We start from the raw sequence: 25,156 nt of genomic DNA on the forward strand, positions 1-25,156 counted from the left end.
TGAAAAACTGTGGAGATCGGGATAAGTATGTGGCAGCGGGAACGGTGAGAGCGACACCCTCACGGGGGCGGAGTTGGAGGGCAACTATGTTTTTCATTCAGTGAACTGCCATTTAAATTATTTGCTTCTTGGCCCCTGGTCCCGTCAGCGGGGTCCGGAGACCACTGTGCCATCACCTCTTCCTTTTTCAACGCCTCCACCGCCGCCTGAGGAGGCGAGATAGCTGGGAGTTACACTGCCACTGCCAGCTTTTTAAAAATCAAGATCAAAAAAGCTACCAGAGGGGGTTTCAAGATGGCGGTGGCTGCGGCGGTTGGCGCGCAGTACCTGAAGTGGAAAAGGCGGCCACTGGGCCTTAGACAGCCGGGAAACTTGTGGACCTTCTTCTTGCCGTCTCTTAAGGGAGGACCGCTGCTGGTGGCCGGTCATGGGGGCTCACCGCCACTTTGCCCTTGGCAGGAGAGGCTGCCTCATTTACAGGCAATAGCTTTGAAGTATGGAGCAGGAAAAGAACTGTTTCTTAGCTGTAAAAGCGAGTCTCTAAACAGGGAACACGGCGCCAGGGCTGCTGTGTATGCAGCCAGGATCCCATAGGCCAGGGCTGCGCTGAAGGCGGCCAGCTGCCCTATTCATGATTGGAGGTTTCAGGCCGGCATAAAAGAAGATTCCTGGGAGTGCCCGAGCCGCGACGCAGGACCAAGCGAGCAGCCCGAGGCAGCGGGAGCTGAGAACGGGGAAGGTGACAAACCAGAGGCAGAGAGGGAGTGCCCGACCTGGCACAGCCCTGTAAGTGACCCCTGATCCGGCCCTGCTCAGGGGGCTGACGCCTGCCCAGCTTCCACCTGCATCACCGGGCCACTCACCGCCCCAGGGGCTGCCTCCATTTTCTCAGGTGGTGGCAGCTCCAGCCCGGCTCAGCCAAGCCTGTCCTCCTCGCCCAGCTCGGCTCCTCACTGAGCCTTCCCACTTGCTTGCCCCAGCGCGGGGCTTCCTGGGGCATGCGGGCTGGCCTCCCCTCCCACTCCCTCCGTGGTTCTCTGGCGGGGCTGGTGGCGTGGGGCGTCCCTGGCCAGCGTCGGGAGGGCAAGGAAGTACGGGCGGGGCCGACCGTCACTCCACCGCACCCTGGGCTCCGGCCCCCAGTAAACTTCCTGTTACTGGGAGGCAGATACCATCTCTGTGGCCACCAGTTCGGAAAAACGCCTAACCGATTTCTGGTTAGGAATAGTGTGGTTGGAGAGTTCCCAATTCCGCTTGAACCTGCCGGAGAGCTGACTGCGGGCGGGCACCGGACTCGGTCTGTGCCTGGGGGATACAAAGGTGAACCGTGTGCTGCGGGCTCCTCCCCCGAGGAGCTCACACTCTGGTGTGGGAGATAAAACAATTACACAAATAACCGCGATACCAGGAGGAAGGTGATAAGTCCCGAGAAAGATCTACACAGTGCTACAAAGGAACCCAGAGCGACCGGTCGTCGGTGCCTACCAGAAACCTGGTAGACTTCCTGGGCGAGGCGGTGCCGAGCAGGGTCTTGAAGGCCCAGCTGATAGACGAGGGTTTCAGAAGACAAGTCCCAGCCCAGCCCAGTGCGCAAAGAGCGGGGAGACGTCCGGCTAGCAAGGCGGAGACTCGACAGAAACCACACACCCTGTGGGGTCGCCACTGCACGATCCAACAGCCCAGGCCAGAGCACATGGAACAGGGAGAAGTCCTGCACAGGAAGTGAAAGCTCAGCAGAGATCACACACCCTGTGGTACGTGATCCAGCAGCCCAGCAGAGGCCAAGCTGACCAGAGAGGTGGCTCCCCGGAGAGGCCCAAGACCCGAGGCAACCATACACACAAGGCACTAGAGGCCAACTGAGCAGTCACGGAGGTAGCCATACCAAATTGGCAACCACAGCAACATCTTAGTTAGTCAATAGTCTCAAACCGGTGGTCTGTGAAACCCCCTGCCACAATGAATAAACATCAAAAAAAAGATACCAGAAATACAAAAAATCAGGAAAGTACACCACCAAAAGTTAATAAATCTCAAACTCTAGATCCTATATAACAAGAAGCCCTTGAAATGACTGACAAGGAATTTTGAGTGATAATTCTAAGAAAACTGAATGAGATACAAGAAAACTCAGCTAGACATCAGGATGAGATGAGGAAAAGTATACAGGATCTGAAAGAGGAAATGTACAAGGAAATCAATGTCCTCAAAAAAAATGTAGCAGAACTTGCTGAACTGAAGAAGTTATTCAGTGAAATAAAAAACACAATGGAGAGTTCAACCAGCAGGCTTGTCGAAGTTGAAGAGAGAACCTCTGAACTTGAAGATGGGCTGTTTGAAATAACACAAGCAGACAAAATGAAAGAAAAAAGAATCAAAGACATTGAAGAAAATCTGAGAGAGATATCAGACAACCTTAAGCGCTCAAATATCCGAGTCATGGGTATTCCAGAAGGGGAGGAAAAAGGAGATTGCATTGAAAACATATTCAACAAAATAGTGGCAGAAAACTTCCCACGTATAGGAAAAATCACAAATCTTCAGATCCAGGAAGCTCAACGATCTCCAAACATATTCAACCCAAAAACGCCCTCACCAAGACATGTTATAGTCAAACTGGCAAAAGTCAGAGACAAACAGAGAATCTTAAAAGCTGCAAGAGAGAAGCGTCAAATCACCTATAAGGGAGCCCCAATCAGGCTAACATCAGACTTTTCATCACAAACCCTAAAAGCTAGAGAGGAATGGGATGATATATTCAAAATACTAAAAGACAAAGATTGCCAGCCAAGAATACTCTACCCTGCAAGGCTATCCTTCCGAAATGAAGGGCAAATAGTATATTTCTCAGACAAACAAAAACTGTGGGAGTTCACTACCACACGACCCCCCTACAAGAAATCCTCAAGGGAGTACTGGGTTTGGTTCCTGAAAAATAACTACCACTGCCATAAAAACCCTAGAAAAATCAATACCAACTAGTATAATAAAAATGGCATTCATGAAGAGAAAACAAACAAACAAAAACGCTATCTACAACCTAAGGAACCAACAAACACAGGAAACAAACAGTAAATCAGAAAGCAAGGAACAAAAGACACCTAAGACAACCAAACAACCAATAAAATGCTAGGAATAAATCAACACCTTTCAATAACAACTCTTAATGTAAAAGGCTTAAATTCCCCGATCAAAAGACACAGATTGGCTGACTGGATCAAAAAGGAGGACCCAACTATATGCTGCCTACAAGAGACCCACCTCACCCATAAAGATTCACATAGACTAAGAGTGAAAGGATGGAAAAAGATTTACCATGCAAATAGAAAAGAAAAACGAGCTGGAGTAGGTATTCTTATATCTGACAAAATAGACTTTAAACTAAAAACCATAAAAAGAGACAATGAGGGACACTACTTAATGATAAAAGGACTGATCCATCAAGAAGACATAACAATCATAAATATGTACGCACCCAATGTTGGAGCAGCCAGATTTATAAAACAAACTCTATTAGACCAAAAGAAGGAAATAGGCACTAATACCATAATAGCAGGGGACCTGAACACCCCACTGTCAATATTAGACAGATCATCTAGGCAAAGAATCAGCAGAGAAACACAAGATCTAAACAATACTCTAGACCAATTGGAATTGGCAGATATCTACAGAACATTCCATCCAACAACCTCCGAATATTCATTCTTCTCATCAGCACATGGATTATTCTCCAGGATAGATCACATATTAGGTCACAAATCAAGTCTCAATAAATTAAAAAAAATTGGAATTATCCCATGTATTTTCTCAGACCACAATGGATTAAAACTAGAAATTAATAACAAACGAAACTCTGGAAACTATACAAACACATGGAAATTAAACAGCATTCTACTTAATGACATATGGGTCCAAGAAGAAATCAAGCAGGAAATCAAAAAGATTATTGAAACTAATGAAAATAATGATACATCATACCAAAACCTGTGGGATACTGCAAAAGTAGTATTAAGGGGGAAATTTATTGCATTAAATGCTCACCTCAGAAAAATGGAAAGATGGCAAGTGAACAACCTAACACTTCACCTTAAAGAACTAGAAAAACAAGAACAATCCAAACCTAAAGTTAGCAGACGGAAAGAAATCATTAAGATCAGAGCAGAACTGAATGAAATTGAAAACCAAAAAACAATTCAAAAGATCAATGAATCAAAAAGTTGGTTTTTTGAAATGATAAATAAACTGGACAAACCATTAGCATGGCTAACAAAAAAAAGAAGAGAGAAGACTCAAATAACAAAAATTAGAAATGAAAAAGGCGATATTACAACTGATTCATCTGAAATACAAGGAATCATTCGAGACTACTATAAATAACTATACGCCAATAAATTTGAAAATCTGGAGGAAATGGATAAATTTCTGGACACACACAAGCTCCCAACACTGAACCATGAAGACGTAGAAAATTTGAACAGACCAATAACAATAAAGGAGATTGAAGCTGTTATCAGAAGGCTCCCAACAAAGAAAAGCCTAGGACCAGACAGATTCACAGCAGAATTTTACCAAGCATTCAAAGAGGAATTGACACCGATTCTTTACAAACTATTCCAAAAGATTGAAACAGACGCAAATCTCCCAAACTCATTCTATAAAGCAAACATCATCCTGATACCAAAACCAGGTAAAGATATAACCAAAAAAGAAAACTACAGGCCGATATCCTTGATGAATATAGATGCAAAAATCCTCACTAAAATACTAGCAAACAGAGTACAGCAACACATACATAAAATTGTTCACCACGATCAAGTGGGATTCATCCCAGGGATGCAAGGTTGGTTCAACATACGCAAATCAATAAATGTGATACACCATATTAGTAAAGTCAAACACAAGGACCATATGATCATCTCTATAGATGCTGAAAAAGCATTTGATAAAGTTCAGCACTCATTCATGACAAAGACCCTCTATAAGTTAGGTATAGAGGGAAAGTATCTCAATATAATTAAAGCCATATATGACAAACCCACTGCCAATATCATCCTGAATGGGGAAAAACTGAAAGCTTTTCCTTTAAGAACAGGAACTAGACAAGGATGCCCACTCTCACCACTCCTATTCAACATAGTGTTGGAAGTATTAGCCAGAGCAATCAGAGAAGAGAAGGAAATAAAGGGCATCCAGATTGGAAAAGATGAAGTCAAACTGTCCCTGTTTGCAGATGACATGATCCTATATATCGAACAGCCTAAAACCTCTACAAAAAAACTGTTGGAATTGATAAATGATTTCAGCACAGTAGCAGGATACAAAATCAACACACAAAAATCAGTAGCATTTCTTTTCTCCAATAGTGAACATGCAGAAAGAGAAATCAAGAAAGCCTGCCCATTTACAATAGCCACCAAAAAAATAAAATACTTAGGAATTGAGTTAACCAAGGAGGTGAAAAATCTCTATAATGAGAACTACAAACCACTGCTGAGAGAAATTAGAGAGGATACAAGAAGATGGAAAGATATCCCATGCTCTTGGATTGGGAGAATCAACATAGTGAAAATGTCCATACTACCCAAAGTGATATACAAATTCAATGCAATCCCCATCAAAATTCCACAGACATTTTTCTCACAAATGGAAAAAACTATCCAGACATTTATATGGAATAATAAAAGACCACGCATAGCCAAAGCAATGCTGAGCAAAAAAAATAAAGCTGGAGGCATAACACTACCTGACTTTAAGCTATACTACAAAGCTATAATAACCAAAACAGTATGGTACTGGCATAAAAACAGACACACTGATCAATGGAATAGAATAGAGAATCCAGAAATCAACCCACACACTTACTGCCATCTGATCTTTGACAAAGGCACCAAGCCTATTCACTGGGGAAGGGACTGCCTCTTCAGCAAATGGTGCTGGGATAACTGGATATCCATATGCAGGAGAATGAAACTAGATCCATACCTCTCACCATATACTAAAATCAACTCAAAATGGATTAAGGATTTAAATATACACCCTGAAATAATAAAACTTCTTAAAGAAAACATAGGAGAAACACTTCAGGAAATAGGACTGGACACAGACTTCATGAATACGACCCCAAAAGCACAGGCAACCAAAGGGAAAGTAAACAAATGGGATTATATCAAACTAAAAAGCTTCTGCACAGCAAAAGAAACAATTAACAGAGTTAAAAGACAACCAACAGAGTGGGAGAAAATATTTGCAAAATATACATCTGACAAAGGATTAATATCCAGAATATACAAGGAACTCAAACAACTTTACAAGAAGAAAACAAGCAACCCAATTAAAAAATGGGCAAAAGAGCTAAGTAGGCATTTCTCTAAGGAAGATATACAAATGGCCAACAGACATATGAAAAAATGCTCAACATCACTCAGCATCCGGGAAATGCAAATCACAACCACACTGAGATACCATCTAACCCCAGTTAGGATTGCTAAAATCCAAAAGACTCTGAACGATAAATGCTGGTGAGGTTGCAGAGAAAAAGGAACTCTCATACATTGTTGGTGGGACTGCAAAATGGTGCAGCCTCTATGGAAAATAGTATGGAGGTTCCTCAAACAATTGCAGATAGATCTACCATACGACCCCGCTATCCCACTGTTGGGAATATACCCAGAGGAATGGAAATCATCAAGTCGAAGGGATACCTGTTCCCCAATGTTCATCGCAGCACTCTTTACAATAGCCAAGAGTTGGAACCAGCCCAAATGTCCATCATCAGATGAGTGGATACGGAAAATGGGGTACATCTACACAATGGAATACTACTCAGCTATAAAAACGAATGAAATACTGCCATTTGCAACAACATGGATGGTCCTTGAGAGAATTATATTAAGTGAAACAAGTCAGGCACAGAAAGAGAAATACCACATGTTCTCACTTATTGGTGGAAGCTAAAAATTAATATTTAAATTCACACACACACACACACACACACACACACACACACTCACACACACACACACACACACACACACACTCACACACACACACACACACACACAAAGAAAAACCGGAGGGGGGAAGAAGATATAACAACCACAATTACTTGAAGTTGACATGACAAACAAACAGAGGGGACATCGGTTGGGGGAGGGGGGAGGGGGGAGGGTGGTTTGGGTGATGGGCAACAATAATCAGCCACAATGTATATCGACAAAATAAAATTAAAAAAAAAAAAGAAAATTAAAAATTTATAGTAATAAAAAAATTTTAATTTAATTAAAAGAATTTTTTTTTAAAAAAAAAAAGGAAAAACTGTGGAAATCATATGAGGCCCAGAACAGTGTTATATTCCTCTAGAGAAAACATAGTTCTGTACGAAAATTAAACCCTTTATGCCCAGGTAGGGTTGCCACATAAAATACAGGACACACATTAAATTTGAATTTCAGATAAATTATGAATTTACTGTAAGTATGTCCCAAATATTGCATGGGACATACTTACATCAAAAATCGCATCGTCTATCTGTATTTCCAATTTAACTGAGTTGTGTATGTTTATTTGCTAAATCTGGCAACCCAACCCCTAAGACATCTATTGCATATGATGAATTAACTTATCTCCTGTGCATTTAGGATGATACTAGTTAAGGAAGAATTGAGAAAATAGTCACTCGAATCATTTTCTTTGTTCTGTAATTCATATGAGGAGACCTGATTGACAAAGGTTGCTCCAGGTTGTGCTTTTTGTGAGGTGCTTGACAGCACTAAGTAATTCAGTATTACTGTAATACAATTTCAGGGATTGAAATGTTTTGAAGCTGGCCTACAGCCCCTGGGAGAGCTGTTCCACTTTTGTCAAAAGCTCTTTTCAGCCTCTCTTCTGCCTCTACCTGCATTGGCATACGTACTCAGGGGGAAAAATGGCCTAAATGCTGGCTTATATCTTTGAATTTCTGTATAGATCTTGGCCTTATAATTTTTCACTATCCTGCTAGCTCTTTGATGCATTCAAGCAGATTTTTTTAAAATGCCCAGCTTTTCTAGTTGCCTTCAGCAGGAGGGTTGGCCTAAATTACTTACAATGCCATTGCTGGAAGTAGTAAATTTTAAAACAGCAGAAGAAAAGAGCCATAGTTGAACTGTAGGTCAAGATCTGTCTGAGTGGCACAAAATCCTCTCTTTAGGAAAGAAAGGAAGCATGTATTTTGTATGTAATTTCAGTTTATGTGCTTAAAATGTATATGTTTTGAAGCAAAATATAAGGTAAAATTAATATACTTAAGGGATCTTATCTATCTGTAGACTAACGAGCTTGAGTTTTAACCAATCAGGAAACACTATTAACCACTTAGATTTTAGTATCTTAGGTAATATGATCGAATTACTTGGGTGGGAAAGGAAATGAGTGATTTTTGAAGTGGTTGGTATTTCAACCAAAAGCCCTATTGCTGTCTTTACATGTTTTCTGACTTACCTAAGGCTTAAAACATTTTTAAAGTGTACTAATGTAACTGTAGTATAAGCTGATGAACTGGAGAATTGGTTGTCTCCTGTGTGGTATTCTTTGTGTCTGGCACTTCATGGTTCTGTCAGCCATCTAAGAAACACACCACCCGTGTTCCACAGTTATACATTAATGCATATCATAATACATCTCCACGTTGGTTTTTAAAAAGAAGTTTGCATTTGTTCTGGTTCTTACAGTTTTGATATTTAATACTGGCCTTAATTTCTGTCCCTAAATAAGATAACTGTAGTACATGTGGGAGTACATAGGCTTGACAAAGAACAGGGAGTGCACCAAGGGCAAAAGTCCTAAATGCACTTATGCAGAACTTAAGTGCTGAAAACAGCATGTGCTGGAAACAGCAAATAGTTTCTTCTAGATTAGATAAGAACATTAAGGTCATTTCTTATCCAGCTTCATTCCCTTTTCTTTGTTTCTTCAGATGTTTTCCAAAGATTGTCCCATAGCCAATTTCTTTTTATTCCTTTCATAAGTGATTTATTAAGTTGTTTTTTTCTCTTGTATTTTCTTGTCATCTCCATTCTTGAAGGAGTTTTCTTGGTGCAGTCCCTTTGGGCTTCTCATTGCTCTGAATATTTGGGTTCTGAGTAGTCTTTGCATCTCTGTCACACAGGGAGAAGTGACAAGTACACAACTCATTTTCAAACTTACACTAAGTGTTTCAGTAGAATTAAGTATTTTTGCTCTTTTTAAAAAAGTTTTAATGTTTTTTTTTAAGTTTTTTCTCCATAGAGAGCAGTTAGTTTCTCTTTTGATGATCACATGTTTAAGTGATATAGTTATAAATGAAGCTATTAAACTTCTTTCAATTTTTTCATTAGCTTTAATAAAAAATTATTGTAAGCATGTCTTAAGTTTGTATTTCTGAAAATTTTTTTGAAGAGTTACGAAATTGCGACTGCCCTAGAAAATCAAAGCCACAAAGTTCGGTATTCAGATTCAGTGGAAAACGGATCAATTATATTTTCTCTTTCTGGTAAGGTATATTTGCTAGCTGCCTTGGTTTAAGTTTCTTATAAAATATGTGGGCATAAATTCTAATAATTTCATAGTTCAGTAACCATGTAATAAGTTTAAGGTGTTATCTTTTGGGAGAAGTAAATGTATACAACTTTGTTACTGCTGCAAAAGCAGTGCATGTAGCCAGTTACAAAATATATTCCTTTTAAATTTACAATTGTTAAAATAAAGCTGAACTAGTGTATCCTGGTAGAGAACAGAAAAACTACTTGCTTTGGAACTAAGATGAACGTAGAAAAAACTACCTTCCCAACAATTAATACTTACATTAAACTACTACCTGTACTAACAGAGGCCAACATCATGACACTGGTCAAAAAATATATATATATATAGGAAAGTGTTTTTCATGATTTTGTATGAGAATTTGCTGAATATAATGTAAACAATATTAACTAAAAGAATCATATGAGGACTCATATGAGGACTAATAAATGTTCCTTAAATCATAAAACGTACAACTGTCAGTCATGGGCAAAGTACAGAAGGAATTAGATTAGAATAAGAGAAGCTGGGGTGATGGGAAAGGCACAGCTTCCACCTATGCTTGGAAAATGATAGAAGTGATAAAAGACTTGGAGGTAAAGGATTTTATCAGGAGGGTTGCAAATAGACGTGTACTCTAGCAGAGGTTTTGGAAGACAAACGCTTTCAAAACCTCCTAGAAATAGTCTTCCAGGATGAAAGTGGTCCAGCCTCAAATTCATTCTTCTGGTCGAACAGAGAGCCCTCTAGGGAGAAGTAAAATATTTTTGGTAAATACTATGTGCCTTGACCGCTTTATATACATTATCATCTTTGGTTCTTCTGCCAAACTTAACAAAGCATTATTATTCTGTTACAGATGAGGAAACTTACATTGAGGGGTTATAAAAATTGCCCAAGTATATACTCAATTAGTATGTAATCACATAGTCACTTTTCTAGATGTCTTTCCCACATCTTTTGAAGAGCTATAATTTAATCGTTTCCCTTCAGAACCACAATTTTGGGTCTGACACTGTTTCAGAAATCCCAGATATCTGGGATTTATACTGATTTATTTAACTCTTTATGTTCTGGGCAGAAGGTTTTTCCAGCAAGAAATAATTGAAGGCTTGCTTAAGACTACCTTTCATTAGTTGATTTCCAGCTTTTAAAAATAATAGGAGCTGCTGGGTTGATTAACACATGGAGGTGCCTGGGGGGTGGCAGGTTGGGAGACATTGAAGCTCCACATTCTTCCCACATGCCTTTCCCTATGCATCTCTTCCATCTGGTGGTTCATCTGAATCCTTTGTAATATTCTTTATAATATGCCAAAAAACATTTTAAAAAATCATTATAACATGAAAAATTAAGTTTTTAAATATAATTCGTCTTTTAACTAAAAGCTAAGGATTACCTTCATGTGGATAGTGCCTTGGTCTGAAAAAAAAAAGTTACTAACCAAGAAGTTCTTCTCTTAAATATTTAGAATAGGTGATTCTTTTATACAGAGCACTTCAAAGAACTACCTGAATCATTTTGTTGTGTGAGAATTGTGTTATAGTAATTTCTACTCCTTATGAGTTTAAGCCCTGGATACTTTTTATGTTATACTGTTTTTGTTGATTATATTGAGTTTACAACAAAATTTGACCTATATGACAAAGTGAGATTTTATATTATATTCACCTTTCCCAGGAGTTGCATTTTTATTGATGGATGCTGAAGTATGCTTTATGTCAGCTGAAGAAATATTTCTAGCCAAAATCAAGAAGTTTATTAACATTCACCAAAATAGCTTTTTGGTTCTGTTTGCTGCCCTGCATGGGCCCAAAGAATGGAAACTGATGTTCAGGATTCAGCAGAGGTATGGAAGAACAGCACTGCAGACTTCTTATTTTTTCTTACATTGTGTTTACTTCAGTTCTTAATTCTTTTAGGCAGGTGAGTTTTGTTTTGCTAGAAGATAAACTTTATAATGTTAACCTGTCATATTTAATGAAACACAGGCTAAATAGCCATTCTGTGAATCGGGGTGACAAGTTTCAGAGTTCATGCTGATTTATGTGCTTCTCCTGGAAGACCAAACCAAAAATGAACACTTTTTAGTCAACTAAGTTCCTGCTATAAAGCCACCACAAATCCTCCCTGGAATAAGGCAGGTCATGAATGAATAAATAAGAAACAAACAACAGAGGTTTCTCTCTTTTTCCCACCTATTTAAGAGAACAGATGACAGTAAATTATGTAATCTGCATAACTTATGAATTCTTTTTCAGATTCCTGGGTAGTAATTTAAGGATACTTCCAGTACACAACACAGCAAATGCTATTAATCTTATGTGCACTATAGCTAAGGTGAGTTGCCTGGGGAAAACGGCACATGTATACATACATACTGTCTTAGTCCGTTTGTGTTGCTATCACAGAAATACCTGAGACTGGGTAATTTCTGAAGAACAGATGGGACAGCTGCATCTGGCGTGGGCCTCAGGCTGCTTCTACTCATGGCAGAAAGCGGCAGGCAGTCAGCAGGTACAAGCAGATCACAAGGCAAAAGGAAGCAAGAGAGGCGAGGTGCCAGGGTCTTTTAAAAACAACCAGCTCAGGCCGGCCCATGGCTCACTTGAAAGAGTGTGGTGCTGGTAACACCAAGGCCCCGGGTTCAGATCCCATATATAGGGGTGGCCAGTTGCTCACTGGGTGAGCGTGGTGCTGACAACACCAAGTCAAGGGTTAAGATCCCCTTACCAGTCATCTTTTTAAAAATAAAAAAGAAAAAAATAAATAAAAACAACCAGCTCTTTCAGGAATAGAGCGAAAACTCACTCATTAATCCCCCCACCCAGGGAGAGCATTAATCCATTCATGAGGGATCCGCCCCCAATCCGTTTCCAACACTGCCACATTCAGGAACAAATTTCCACATGAGTTTTGGCAGGGACAACACATCCAAACTCTATCCCATACTCATGTATTTTAAGGTTTCTGACTTCAAATTATCACCCTTTAGAAAAGGACTGACCAATACCCTGCTTCTGTTCCCCTCAGAGAAGCTGCTATTTCAGCATGCAACTCTCCCAAGTCTGAACTCCACCAGTGGCTTATCAATTTATTTTCAGTAGCCACTACCCACTTATGACTCATTTTGGGCCAAAGGAGCATTTGGCCATATATACATTGTTCTGGCCCTCTTGGTTACTTGTATCTTCCTTTAAATTCTAAAATATAAGTATTGGTCAGATTACAGTCATGTACTGTCAGAGTGCAGATATTTTATATCTCTACCAGCTGTCTGCTTTTATTTTTCACATTTGTCCTCTGTGATGTTTGCCCAGACATCCCCAAATTCCCTAGGCAAAATTAGGTATTCCTTATTCTTGTACTTGGAACATATCCCCATTAAAGCAATTCTTACATTATTCTACTTTTTGGCTTGCATGTTTGAAATTCCTTGAAGACAGAAATCAGGTATTTTCTTCTCTATTATTACTCTTATAACTCATATGTAGTTATTTAGCACACAGGAGATCAAGAAATACTTGCTGACTGAATGAAAGTTAGGTATTTTTCTTATATGACTCTGTAAAAAAAAATATCTTATTTCTATAAATAATGCTGCATATTTATGTCTTCTTCCAGACTTCCTCCAAACCATACATAGATAGCATCTGCTACAGAATGATAACAGCTAAAGCTTACATCATTGAGCAAAGTCCTGTTTGGAAAACACTTCAAAAGATAAAACTGAACAGTGATTCAGTTAACCCCAATTAGAGTGCCAATTATAAATGGAAGAATATTAAAATAATTAGGTCTGTTCAATTATAATGTTCAAATATAAATTTGCTTTAAAGGTGTATATATTAATTTAAAATGTATACAATTAAAAGTGATTTTTAAGTCTTGTTGAGTGATTCTTTTAATGTTTAGAAAAGAATTGGTACATACATATATTATGAAACTCAGATGCAGTTTTTTTATTTTTTTTTCTTAATTTTATTTTGTCGATATACAATGTGGTTGGTTATTGTGGCCCTTTACCGAAACCCCCCTCCCTCCTCCCTCTCCCCCCTCCCACCCAAGAATGTCCTTTCTGTTTGCTTGTCATATCAACTTCAAGGAATTGTAGTTGTTATGTCTTCTTCCCCCCCACCCCCGGTTTTTTTTTGTCTGTGTGTGTGTGTGTGTGAATTTATTTATTCATTTTTAGCTCCCACCAATAAGTGAGAACATGTGGTATTTCTCTTTCTGTGCCTGACTTGTTTCACTTAATATAATTCTCTCGAGGTCCATCCATGTTGTTGCAAATGGCAGTATTTCATTCGTTTTTATAGCAGAGTAGTATTCCATTGTGTAGATGTACCCCATTTTCTGTATCCACTCATCCGATGATGGACATTTGGGCTGGTTCCAACTCTTGGCTATTGTAAAGAGTGCTGCGATGAACATTGGGGAACAGGTATCCCTTCGACTTGATGATTTCCATTCCTCTGGGTATATTCCCAACAGTGGGATAGCGGGGTCGTATGGTAGATCTATCTGCAATTGTTTGAGGAACCTCCGTACCATTTTCCATAGGAGGCTGCACCATTTTGCAGTCCCACCAACAATGTTCCTTAATGATACAAATTAAATTGGATGGACGAATATTTGGTAGGAGATAAAAATACATAATTTTCTAATTAGCTCCTTAGACTAAAGGAAGTCATACATATTTTTTAGGTTTTCCACAAGGGCAGCCAGTATTTCTAAAATTAATCTTTGCAGATGCTTTCACATTATAACTTCTGCTGGGAGGTAGTGATGGGACTCTGTTCCCAAAGACTCCTTCTGAGGCAAGGAAAGGGAGGAAAGCTAAGAGAAGCAGTCAACTGGCCTGAACTCAAAACTTCGTTCTAGACTCTTACAGTGGTATGATATACAACTTAACACTAACTCTAAAATGTTACATAGCATCTAACTGGAGCAGAAAGTATATCAGTATTTTTATAATCTCACTACAACTATATGAGTGAATAAAGACAATTCAACTACATTTTATGAAATACAAAATTATTAGTTTGTATTGGATTTTCAGAAGTAGAATTTTAGAATATATATGAGGGGGGTCTTCAGAAAGTTCATGGAAAGATATGTATTATCTTTTAATTCCATTTTTCCATGAAATTTTTGAAGTGCTCTCATCTGGGCATTATTTACATGTATATATCTTTGAAAACCAAAGAATACTATTAATCCAAAAAGGTATCATTATAGAAATTGATAAATAAGTAAAGCTATATTTATTTCTCCCAACAGTGTTCTTACAGAAAAATTTTTATAAAGGTATTATATGGAAAATGTAGTATTAGTTTTTATTTAGGAAGTGAAACTTTCACTTTATCCCAGTATTTTCTTCAGAGGTAGACTTTGTTTTTATTTCAATGAGTTCTTCTACTCGAGCCAGAACACTTTCAATCAAATCAAATGTGAAAAGAGCTGAATGTAGGACCTGCAGTGCCAAGAAAAATTAGTGTTATTATTGCTGCCTTTAAAACAAACACAACAAAACATAGAAAAGACTTCAGCTGGATGTAGTTTATGAAAAGTTCAGATTACCTTAAGATGCATTTCAGGAGGCATATTAGGGATCTCTTTTCCACCTACAGTAATAGAACAAAGATCTTTAGCCTTCTGGACTTCTGAAAGAGAAGGGAAAAAAACCATGAGTCACATTTAACCATTAAAACTCTCAGATTTCAATAATAAATTTATAAGCTACTTTTATCATTCACTAACTTAAAAAATGTATTAGTTATTTGTGTAAATTATTGAGTCTTATTGTTTAACAGTTCAGGGTATACTTATATCAATCTATAAGCAAATAAAATTAAATATCAAAATTCTGCAACATGTGAATTAATGATTCTTTAGGTAAACAGCATTATTTTGGCATGTAGAGGATCCGTGAAATATTTTTGATATATAAAGAGAATTATAGCTGTTTTACTAGGCAGGTGAGATGGAGGGTGGGCCCAGCAATACCAAAGGAAGTACAATGGTACCCAAATGGAAATACTTATACTACAATCAGATTCTTAATCAGAACTTGAGGCTTTAAAACAGAATATGCTTCAATTTGGTTTAAATCTTCATTAACTCAGTTTCAGTATTAATTGGCCTATAGATCTGCTAAGAATCATTTTAATTATAAACTAAATGACAGCTGTCATGGTCCCTTGTTTGTATGAATTAAATACAAGATTAAAAAGTTCTTTATTTTGAATATAAATATAACAATTCCAAAATCTGACTAATTTTTAGACCTAACTGAAAACAAAATTGCACAGTACCAACCTTGGATATTTTCCTGGCTATTTTTAATTTCAGCTTCATAATGTGCTTTTGACATATTAAGTCCTGTATGGAGTGGCTTTAAGAAATTATTTTCAATCTTCCTGAGTTCTGTCCATAATCCAGTCTGTTCACAAGAATTAATGAAATAATTAGTTATTTGGTTCAATATTTATTGATTGCCTACCATTACTAAACATTAAGTTGAGAACTGGAGAAACAAAAATGAATAAAACATGGTCCCTGCTTTCCATGATACAGTTTACTGTTTAATAACACATTTACATCTAGTTTATGTTAATACCAATCAAAACAAAAAATAGCAATAGAAACAAAAATGTACTCAAGTCTCTACACTCACTTCCACACCAGGTTTTGGTATCTGTAACTAGTTTTATCCGTGAGAAAATTATTTGAGGATAATTCACACAGCCTGAGACATTTCTCTTCCCATATAACATCCCCATGATGACTCTATCTTATATATATCTTCAACTCTTGACCTTTCAGTTGGATATCCCTCCCGCAGATCTAGTAGTTCTAGAGGATTCTTTCCCTTCCCTATTGATGGAAACTTTTCTAATAAAAAGCTAATCTGGAAAAACCTTGGTGACCAATACAAATGGAGATTTTATCTGTCTAGGACACCTTAGAGTTATTTTGTCATGTATCCAAGAGGTTTTTATTCCAAGATCATTTCCTCCTATGGTACTAAAGGAGGGAACTCATGAAGTCTTAATTTTATTAAAAAAGAAAAGAAAAGAGGAAAATCCACTGGTATTGTAAGTTTCTAGGTACCCTTTATGAAGGAAAATATCTTGGTAAAAAAGGGAAACTTAGGAACCCAATTATTCTTAACTTAAAACAATAAAATGGACCATTTGAAAGCCTTTTTTGTAGTGAACTTATTTTGATCCAAGGAGTATAACATTTTATTTTAGCCCTCCAAATAAAATCTACACATACATATGCTGAATAACTGATAACATTAATGACTGTCACACATATCCTTTCCAATTAAATCTGCTCTTTCTCATTTCTCCTGTACTGATAGGAAAAGTAGTTCTGGCGAGAAGCTAGATAAAAAGCCAAAAACCTCAAAAGTATGCAGTCTCCTTCACTTCAGCATTTATGAACTTATCCTGAGGAAATAATTAAAGATGTATGTTGTAATGATTCTATTGCAAAGATATTTTTTAAAGTAATGTTTAAATAGTGAAGAGGTGGAATTCATGAAAATATTTCACAACAGGAGATTGCTAAGTAAACTGGTATATTCACGAAATGGAAAATTACACTGATTAAAATATTGTTCTTCGTTACATATTGGTGAGTGGGAAAAAGGTTACAAAACAGTATGATTAAAAAAATAAAATACCAGAAATGGCTCAAGTCCCTTTTATTCAAGAAGTAGCCATTATCTACAATGTCAGTATTTAGCATTCCTAATGTATGAATCACTTAATATAACTTTTCATGTTTAAAAACATGTAAATGGTATCATACTGTACCTATCTTGCTTCGGTTTCCTTTTTATTTATTAGTCTTGTATTTTTGAGTTACTTATGTTGTAGTTTTAATTTTTTCATTTTAATAGGTTTGGCATTCCACTATACTGTACAATTTATCTTGTTACTAATTTTTTAGTATTTCAAAACCATGTAACACTGAAATTGCTGTATATGTTTTCCTATTCACACGGGGTGAAAGTTTTTCTAGGATGGTGTTTTTCAAAATTTTTTACCATGACCCACAGTAAGAAATAAGTTTAACATCACAACTCAATACACATTTATTTATATAGTTGAAAAAAAAGTTTCCCAAAGAATCCTTTCTATATGTAGGTATAATTTTATTAATATTTAAATATAATGCAGAAAAAAACCCAAATAATTCAAAAATAAACATCAAGATGAATTTTTATATGCAAGGGTACTTCAAAAAGTTCATTGAAAAACAGAATTAAAAGATAATATGAGGCTTTCCATGAGCATTTTGAAGTACCCTAGTAATAAATGTGTGTGCCTATGGTTGGTTCATGGGTAATTTCAGTTTAGTGCAGTATTAAACCTGGTTCTTTTCATTTATTACTTTTAAAAGTCAGGTTTACTGAGCTGTCATTTACATACAGGAAAATACAGGCTTTTTAGCTGTACAGTTCTATGAGTTTTGACAAAGTATATATAGTAATGTAACCACCACCACTGTAAACATATATTGTCACAGTGAAGTCCATGACTCCAGAAATTCCTTTGTGCTGCTCTGTAGTCAATTTTTCCCCTACCTCCAGCAACCACTGACCTGATTTTTGTTTATATAATTTTTGCCTTTTCCAGAATGTCATATAAATGGAATCATAAATGTAGCCCTTTGTTGTAGAAACTCACAAGATGATTCTAAAATTTATTTGGAAAAGGAGCCATGATAGCCAAAACAATTTCAAAAAAGAATAAGTTAGCAGACTCACATTAATTGAAGATTTACTGTAAAGCTACAGTAATCAAGACAAAGTGGTATTAATAAAAGAACAGACACAGGTCAATGAAACAGATTAGAGTCCAAAAATAGACTCATTACTTGTATGGTCAATTGATTTTTGACAAAGATGCTGAGCTATTCCAACAAGTTAAGGATAGCCTTTTCAACAAATAATGCTGGAGTCAAGACAAAAGGAAAGATCCCTCAACCCGTACACCTCACACCATATAAAAAATTTACTTTAAATGGATCATAGACCGAAATGTGAACTTAAAACTATACAGCTTCTACAGGAAAACCAAGATTATCTTTGTGACCTTGGGTTAAGCAAAGATTTCTTAGAACCCAAAACGCATGAAACATAAGAGAATAAAATTGATAAGCTAGGCTTTATAAATATTAAAATTTCTGCTCTTTGAAAACCACTATTAAAATAATGAAAACACAAGCTATAGACTGGAAAAAAATATTTGCAAAAAACACACCTGATAAAGAATTTTTATCCAGAATACAGGAAAATCTTCCCTTTTATAAAAGTTGGTCTAAGTTGAAAATTTTTTCTCTCACCTTTTCAGTTTTAGTTAGTGGAAAAAGCAAACTCATTTTCTCCCACTATCTCACAACAGCTTTTGACACCAGTTGTGTGAGGATTTCCTCCCACCAGCAAACAAGCAATCAGTTCTACAATGGACATAAGTTGGGCATCCTCTAATTCAGTTCAATTCTAACAATATCTTCTTGGAGATAGCATCAGATACCACAGGTTGAGGTCTCAGTCCCAGAAGACTTCCTTCCACTTCTGAAACCAATTGTTAGCTCAAAGTTTTTTTACCTGTGCTCCACAACCTCAACCTCTTCCTTGGGTTCCATCAATTTGCTAGAGTGGCTCACAGATCTCAGGGAAACAACTTACGTTTACTGGTTTGTCATAAAGGATATTACAAAGAATACAGATGAAGAGATGCATAGGGCAAGGTATGGGAGAAGGGCCACAAAGCTTCCATGCCCTCTCCAGGGGCATTACCCTCCAGTAACATCTATGTGTTCAGCTATCTGGAATCTCTGCATACCCTCTTGGGCCTTTTCTGGAGACTACACTGGATAGGAAGGATTGAAGCATGGACAACTGCAGAGAAATGTGGTGAAACAAAAAGAATATAATACTAATAGACAGTGGGGAAACCTAGCGAGGCCTCTCCAAGATTCTTCTTGGCCTCTCTGTGCAGCATTCCTTCCTCCTGGGTATGGGGCAGGACCCCTTCCTGAAGTGGGAATCTTATGACCTATAATCAGCCAAAGTAAGTCAGAGAATTTCTTTATGGCCAACTCCAGGACAGAAAGGTGAGGGAAAACTAGAGTATATTTTTAGTTTCTATGGCCTTCCTTGGGAGAAAAAAAGCTTTTACCTTTATCTCTGTGAAGCTGTTCTGAAAATGCTTCAGGAACCAAGGACAAAATGCCAAATACTTTGACGAAAGATATGCTTATCACTTTATTCACTTTAGGAAATAACAAGTCACTTAGAAAATAACTCTATGGGTATTATTAGCCAGGAACCATGGACAAAAACCAAGGTTACATATATATCTATATACCTGTATAAGGAGCTTGGAAGTCACCACTTTGTCCTGACACAAACTAAAAAGGTGAACAGACTGAAAAAACAACTTTTCTTGGATCCATAGGAGAAGTAAGGACACACGGCAAACCTCTGCCCCCAAGATTGGAGAGACATATAGGCAATTACAGGGAGTTGAAATGGCCAGAACAGAAACTCAGACATGGAAACCATATATGTATATATATCTTGACTGTGATATCACACTAATAATGAAAATTCTTTAAATCTTATTCCCAAAATGATGATAAGTTTAAAGTTTTATATTTGTTCGTTGGTGTAAATGAAGAACTAAGCTTCACTAATTAATTCTCTTCAGCCAACAAGTTTAACCTAATTGCTGATTCAGGATTTTAAAAAGCAAATGTATCTTTTATCTTTTATTCAACATTCTCCTTTAATGTTTCAAATTTCTCCTTTTGAAAGTAATGATTAAAAGTTTGCACAGAGAAATGAGATATAACAATACATCTCATTTATATATTGGATATATTCAGACTATATAATTATGATATTCAGACTATGTTTATTAATGATATTCTATTCAATATGTTGGTAATAAAGTCAGGAACATATATTAGTTAAATCAATTACATTTAAGCCTTCTTTCTATAACAGTGATGTCTTTTGCAACCATTGATATGTTTGCCATATTGAAATATATAATCATGTTTCCCCTATAACTTCAAATTTCATTTCTTACTTGCCAGGAAATCTGGCACATATGCCAATTTTGATGATACCCAAATATCATCTTTAAAAATATTTCCAAATAGTTGAAAATATTTGCTTTTCAATCAGAAAAATATAAATATTATTTCTGCATAAATATGCCCTACTTAGAATCTTCCTTAGGGGCAATATATGAACTTGGATATAACACAGTAAATGGTTCTGCTTGACTCTGATCATGGAAAAAAAATTTCAAGAGTTTGGCCATTCAATGAACTTTTAAAATAAACATCTTTCACCTCCTTTAAATTACAACTATAAGATCTGGAAGGATTTCTTTGGAAACCAAAGCTTTCCAAATAAAACATGCTGATTTCCAACAACTTTTGTAGTACTTCTGAACATTTAAAAAAATAATTGGAGACTTCCAGTTTCTGGTTCCGTATGTAAGGAGCTTGATACCAAACTCCATCCTGATACCAACTAAAAAGCTGAAAAGACTGAAAAATCAACAACTCTTCTTGGATTCATAAGAGAAGTGAGGACACAAGGCAAGCCTCTACCCGAAGATTGGAGAGACATATAGGCAAATACAGGGAGTTGAAATGACCAGAACAGAAAGACTCAGAAGTGGAAAACACAGCAAAAACCAGTGCCAGGGTAGGGATACCTGAACTGTAACTGAAGAATTACTGGAGGCTCAGTGTGGGCAACTCTGAGAGTTAAAAACTACAGGAGGCATAGGGGCACACCCACATTTTTGTGAAGTTTCCTCCAAGAGTTCTATCAGTAAACATCAGAGAAAAATCCCCTCCTGATTCTGTCAGGGGAAGGAACCATTTGATATATAGCAGAGCACTGTTCTTCTTAGCAAGGTCTGCCTCAGAAGAAACTAGGTAACCACAGCCTAACCTGCAGGGGTATTGTCAGCTCCAGCCTTTCCGTCCCACCTAAGGGTAGGGGGACAAAAACTGTGAAGCATTTGTAAAGTTCATAGTCCAAAGCATAGGCTCACTAAAAGACTGAGACCAAATCATAGGACTATAAAATTGATTTTCCTCCCCATGCCTTACTACATTACTAAAGGCCTATTTACAGCAGTTCCTTTTACCTGGTACATCTGTCCAGCTATCAAGAAAAAGCTACAAGACATACTAGCAGACAAAAAACAACTTAAAAAGACAGAGCAAACATCAGAACCAAACATGGCAGCAATGTAGGAATTATTAACTGGAATTTTAAAACAACTATGATTAATATGCTAAGGGCTCTAATAAAGTAAACAGCATGCAAGAACAGATGAGCAATGTCAACAGAGAGATGGAAATCCTAAGAAAGAGCCAAAAAGAAATGCTAGAGATCCAAAACACTGCAACAAAAATAAAGTATGCCTTTGACAGGCTCGTTAGTAGACTGGACACTGCTGAGGAAAGAATCTCTGAACTTGAGGATATAGTAACAGAAATCTCCCAAAATAGAAAGCAAAGAGAATAAGGATGGGGGGGGACGACAATATCCAAGGACTGTGAGACAACAACAGAAGGTTTATGTAACATATGCATAATGGGAATACTAAAGAAAGAATGAAAGGAACAGAAGAAATATTTGAAACAATAATGACTGAAAATTTCTCCAAATTAATGTCAGACACCAAACCACAGATCCAGGAAGCTCAGAGAACACCAAGCAAGACAAATGCCAAAAAAAACCCCTACAGCTAGGGATATCATACTGAAACTGCAGAAAATCAGTGATGAAGAAAAAATCTTGAAAGAAGCCAGAGGAGGAAAAAAACAACTTACCTATAAATAGAACAAAGGTAAGAATTACATCTTAATTCTCAGAAACCATGCAAACAAGAAGAAAGTGAAGTGAAATATTTAAGTTATTGAGAAGGAAAAAACATCAACCTAGAATTCTGTGTCCTATGAAGTTATCCTTTGCAAGTGAAGGAGAAATAAAGATTTTCTCAGACAAACAAAAGTTGAGGGAAATTGTTGCCAGTAGACTTGCCTGCAAATTTTCAAAGTTCTTTAAAGAACAGGAAAATAATATAGGCCAGAAACTTGGATCTATATAAAGAAAAAGTGACAATATGGCGCTATCCTACAAAATTAAACATACTCTTACCATACAACCCAGCAATCATGCTTGTTGGTATCTACCCAAAGGAGCTGAAAATAGATGCCCCCACAAAAACCTGCACGTGGATGTTTATAGCAGCTTTATTTATAACTGCCAAAACTTGCAGGCAACCAAGACATTTTTCAGTAAGTGAATGGATAAATAAACTGTGGTGCAACCAGACAATGGGATAGTAAGTGTTAAAAAGAAATGAACTATCAAACCATGAAAAGACCTGCAGGAATCTTAAATGCATATTACTAAGTAAAAGAAGCCAATCTGAAAAGACCAATTCCAACTATATGACATTCTAGAAAAAGTAAAACAGTAAAAACAAACAGTAAAATGATCAGTTGTTGCCAGGAGTTGGGGGATAGGGAGAGAGATGAATAGGAGGAGCACAGAGGATTTTTAGGGCAGCAAAACTACTCTGCATAATGATGGATACATATCATTATACATTTGTACAAACCCACAGAATGTACAAAACCAAGAGTGAATCATAATGTAGGGGGCTGGCTGGTTAGCTCACTTGGTTAGAGCATAGTGCTGATAACACCAAGTTCAAGGGTTCGGATCCCCATACTGGCCAGGTGCAAAAAAAAAAAAACCCTAATGTAAATAATGACCCTTGGGTTATTATGCTGTGTTAATGTAGGTTCATCAATTGTAACACTGGTAGGTGATGTCGGTAATGGGGGATTTATGTGAAATCTCTGTACCTTCCTCTCAATTTTGTATGATCTACAACTGCTCTAAAAAAAACTGCCATAGTTGCTGATCTATCATTTGTCATTCCTTTAAAAACTTTTCACTTTAAGTATTAATAAGCCTTAGGGTGTTTCCAATTCAATAAATATAGTTAATCTTTAGATGCATTTAAGATTATGTTTGACAATACATCATATTATTTTGCTAAAATCAGATATTAATTAAAATTATTGAACAATTTATAATAGGCCTCTCATCCAGAAGCATAAGCTTTGTATCTAAATTTTTCTTAGTAATAGATTTGATAAAACATTGTATTACCATTAAAAAATACTTTTGAATAAATCAATAAACTTATCAAACACTGTATGCATATTATCCATATATGCTAGAAACTAATTTGTCCAGCTCATTGTGAGCCATTTTCTCTTTTGCCAAATGATATGCAATTATATACACTAATAATAAAGTTTTTTTTTTAAATTAACTTTTAGGAAAATTAAAAACATATGTTGGCAAGTTTTCATCTTTCAATATTAGGGGCCTTATTCACAAGTTCCATGTATTTCTCAGCATCTTTAATTTTGAAGGTTTTAGGCTTTCATTTGCAAGAAAACTGTTATTACCAACATATTAGAGTATATCATTTTCATTGGGTTTTTACTTTTGATGAAACTGTACTTTAAATAATCTTAACTTTAAAGTCCTACACTTATTTCTATCTTTTTAGAATGTGGCTCAAATGAAGTCAAAGTGTGCTGATTATAGAGATACTATTTTTCTCAATATTGTCATGATTTAAAATTTCAGATCCAACAGATCAAATTGAACATACTTCTGTTTTTACTTCTTTTTATTATTTTTCTTCTAATAAAAATAGACTTTGAGTGCAAATTTATATATGCTACATTAAAATTTTACAATAGTAATAAATTTGAAAAAAGGAAAGTCTCCCTCAATAAAGTTCATTAAGAAAACACATGGAAAAATTATTTTAAAAATTTGATTATAGGAGGCATGGGCAACCATGTGGGTGGTCCACCACAGCCAATGCCATTGCAGGGGCAGCTCGCCACCAAAGCAGCAGCTATGCCAACATGCAGGTAGCCTGCTTACCACTCAACTGTACTGATAAAATGAGAGTAACCAGCAAAGCCTAGTTAAAGAGGTCAGCAAGCACTGACCCATGAACCAGTGGCCCAACCCACAGTGGGAATTACGCCACCACACACAGTAGCACACCTGAGGGTGGGAGATACATAAGCAGCCCATGTGACTGTTTTGATCCAGGAAGAGATACACATGGAATCTACCAAGAGTGCAGAAACCCAAACAGAGAAAAAGAAAATTCCCAAATCACCACCAACTCATCCCCCAACCAAGGCAAGCAAAGACCCAGAAGGGGCCTCTGCCTGTAGAAAACAGGAAAGAGAAACTCCACTCGGTGTCACCCATTCAAACTGAGGAGGTCCAATATACCCCAGTGCACCCATCAGGGTCAAGGGACACTAGCCAGGGTGCTAACAAGCCCACCCAGGGATACCCACCCCAGCCAGAGAGTGACAGGGCACCCAAGCTCTTCTCCCAGGAACTAGAGAGCTCACTCATGTCACTGATGAACCCATAGAGTGTCACTAACCTCCTCAGCAAGGAATCACTAAGTGCCCCAGTGCCTACATTCATGGAGGCACTCACATG

General features: G+C 37.1%; 2 protein-coding genes across 2 annotated transcripts in view; one reads left to right on the forward strand and one right to left on the reverse strand.

Moving 5' to 3' along the window:
- Nucleotides 1–294: 294 nt before the first annotated feature.
- Nucleotides 295–13,327, forward strand: C8H1orf146 (chromosome 8 C1orf146 homolog). The gene is made up of 5 exons (XM_063105793.1): nt 295–312; nt 9,415–9,508; nt 11,218–11,386; nt 11,799–11,877; nt 13,162–13,327. Exons 1-5 carry the CDS (start codon nt 295–297, stop codon nt 13,294–13,296), a joined length of 495 nt encoding a protein of 164 aa, XP_062961863.1. The 3' UTR covers nt 13,297–13,327.
- A 1,490-nt stretch (nt 13,328–14,817) lies between these two features.
- The window catches only part of GLMN (glomulin, FKBP associated protein), a 49,782-nt gene continuing 39,443 nt past the window's right edge, over nt 14,818–25,156 (reverse strand). The window contains exons 17-19 of the mRNA XM_063105637.1: nt 15,859–15,982; nt 15,121–15,203; nt 14,818–15,013 (exon numbers count right to left, since the gene is read on the reverse strand). Coding sequence (XP_062961707.1) covers nt 14,897–15,013; nt 15,121–15,203; nt 15,859–15,982 — 324 coding nt within the window. The 3' untranslated portion in view covers nt 14,818–14,896. The remainder of the gene's footprint in view (nt 15,014–15,120; nt 15,204–15,858; nt 15,983–25,156) is intronic.

This window comes from Cynocephalus volans, chromosome 8 (assembly GCF_027409185.1).
Source record: "Cynocephalus volans isolate mCynVol1 chromosome 8, mCynVol1.pri, whole genome shotgun sequence".
Classification (NCBI taxonomy): Eukaryota; Metazoa; Chordata; class Mammalia; order Dermoptera; family Cynocephalidae; genus Cynocephalus; species Cynocephalus volans.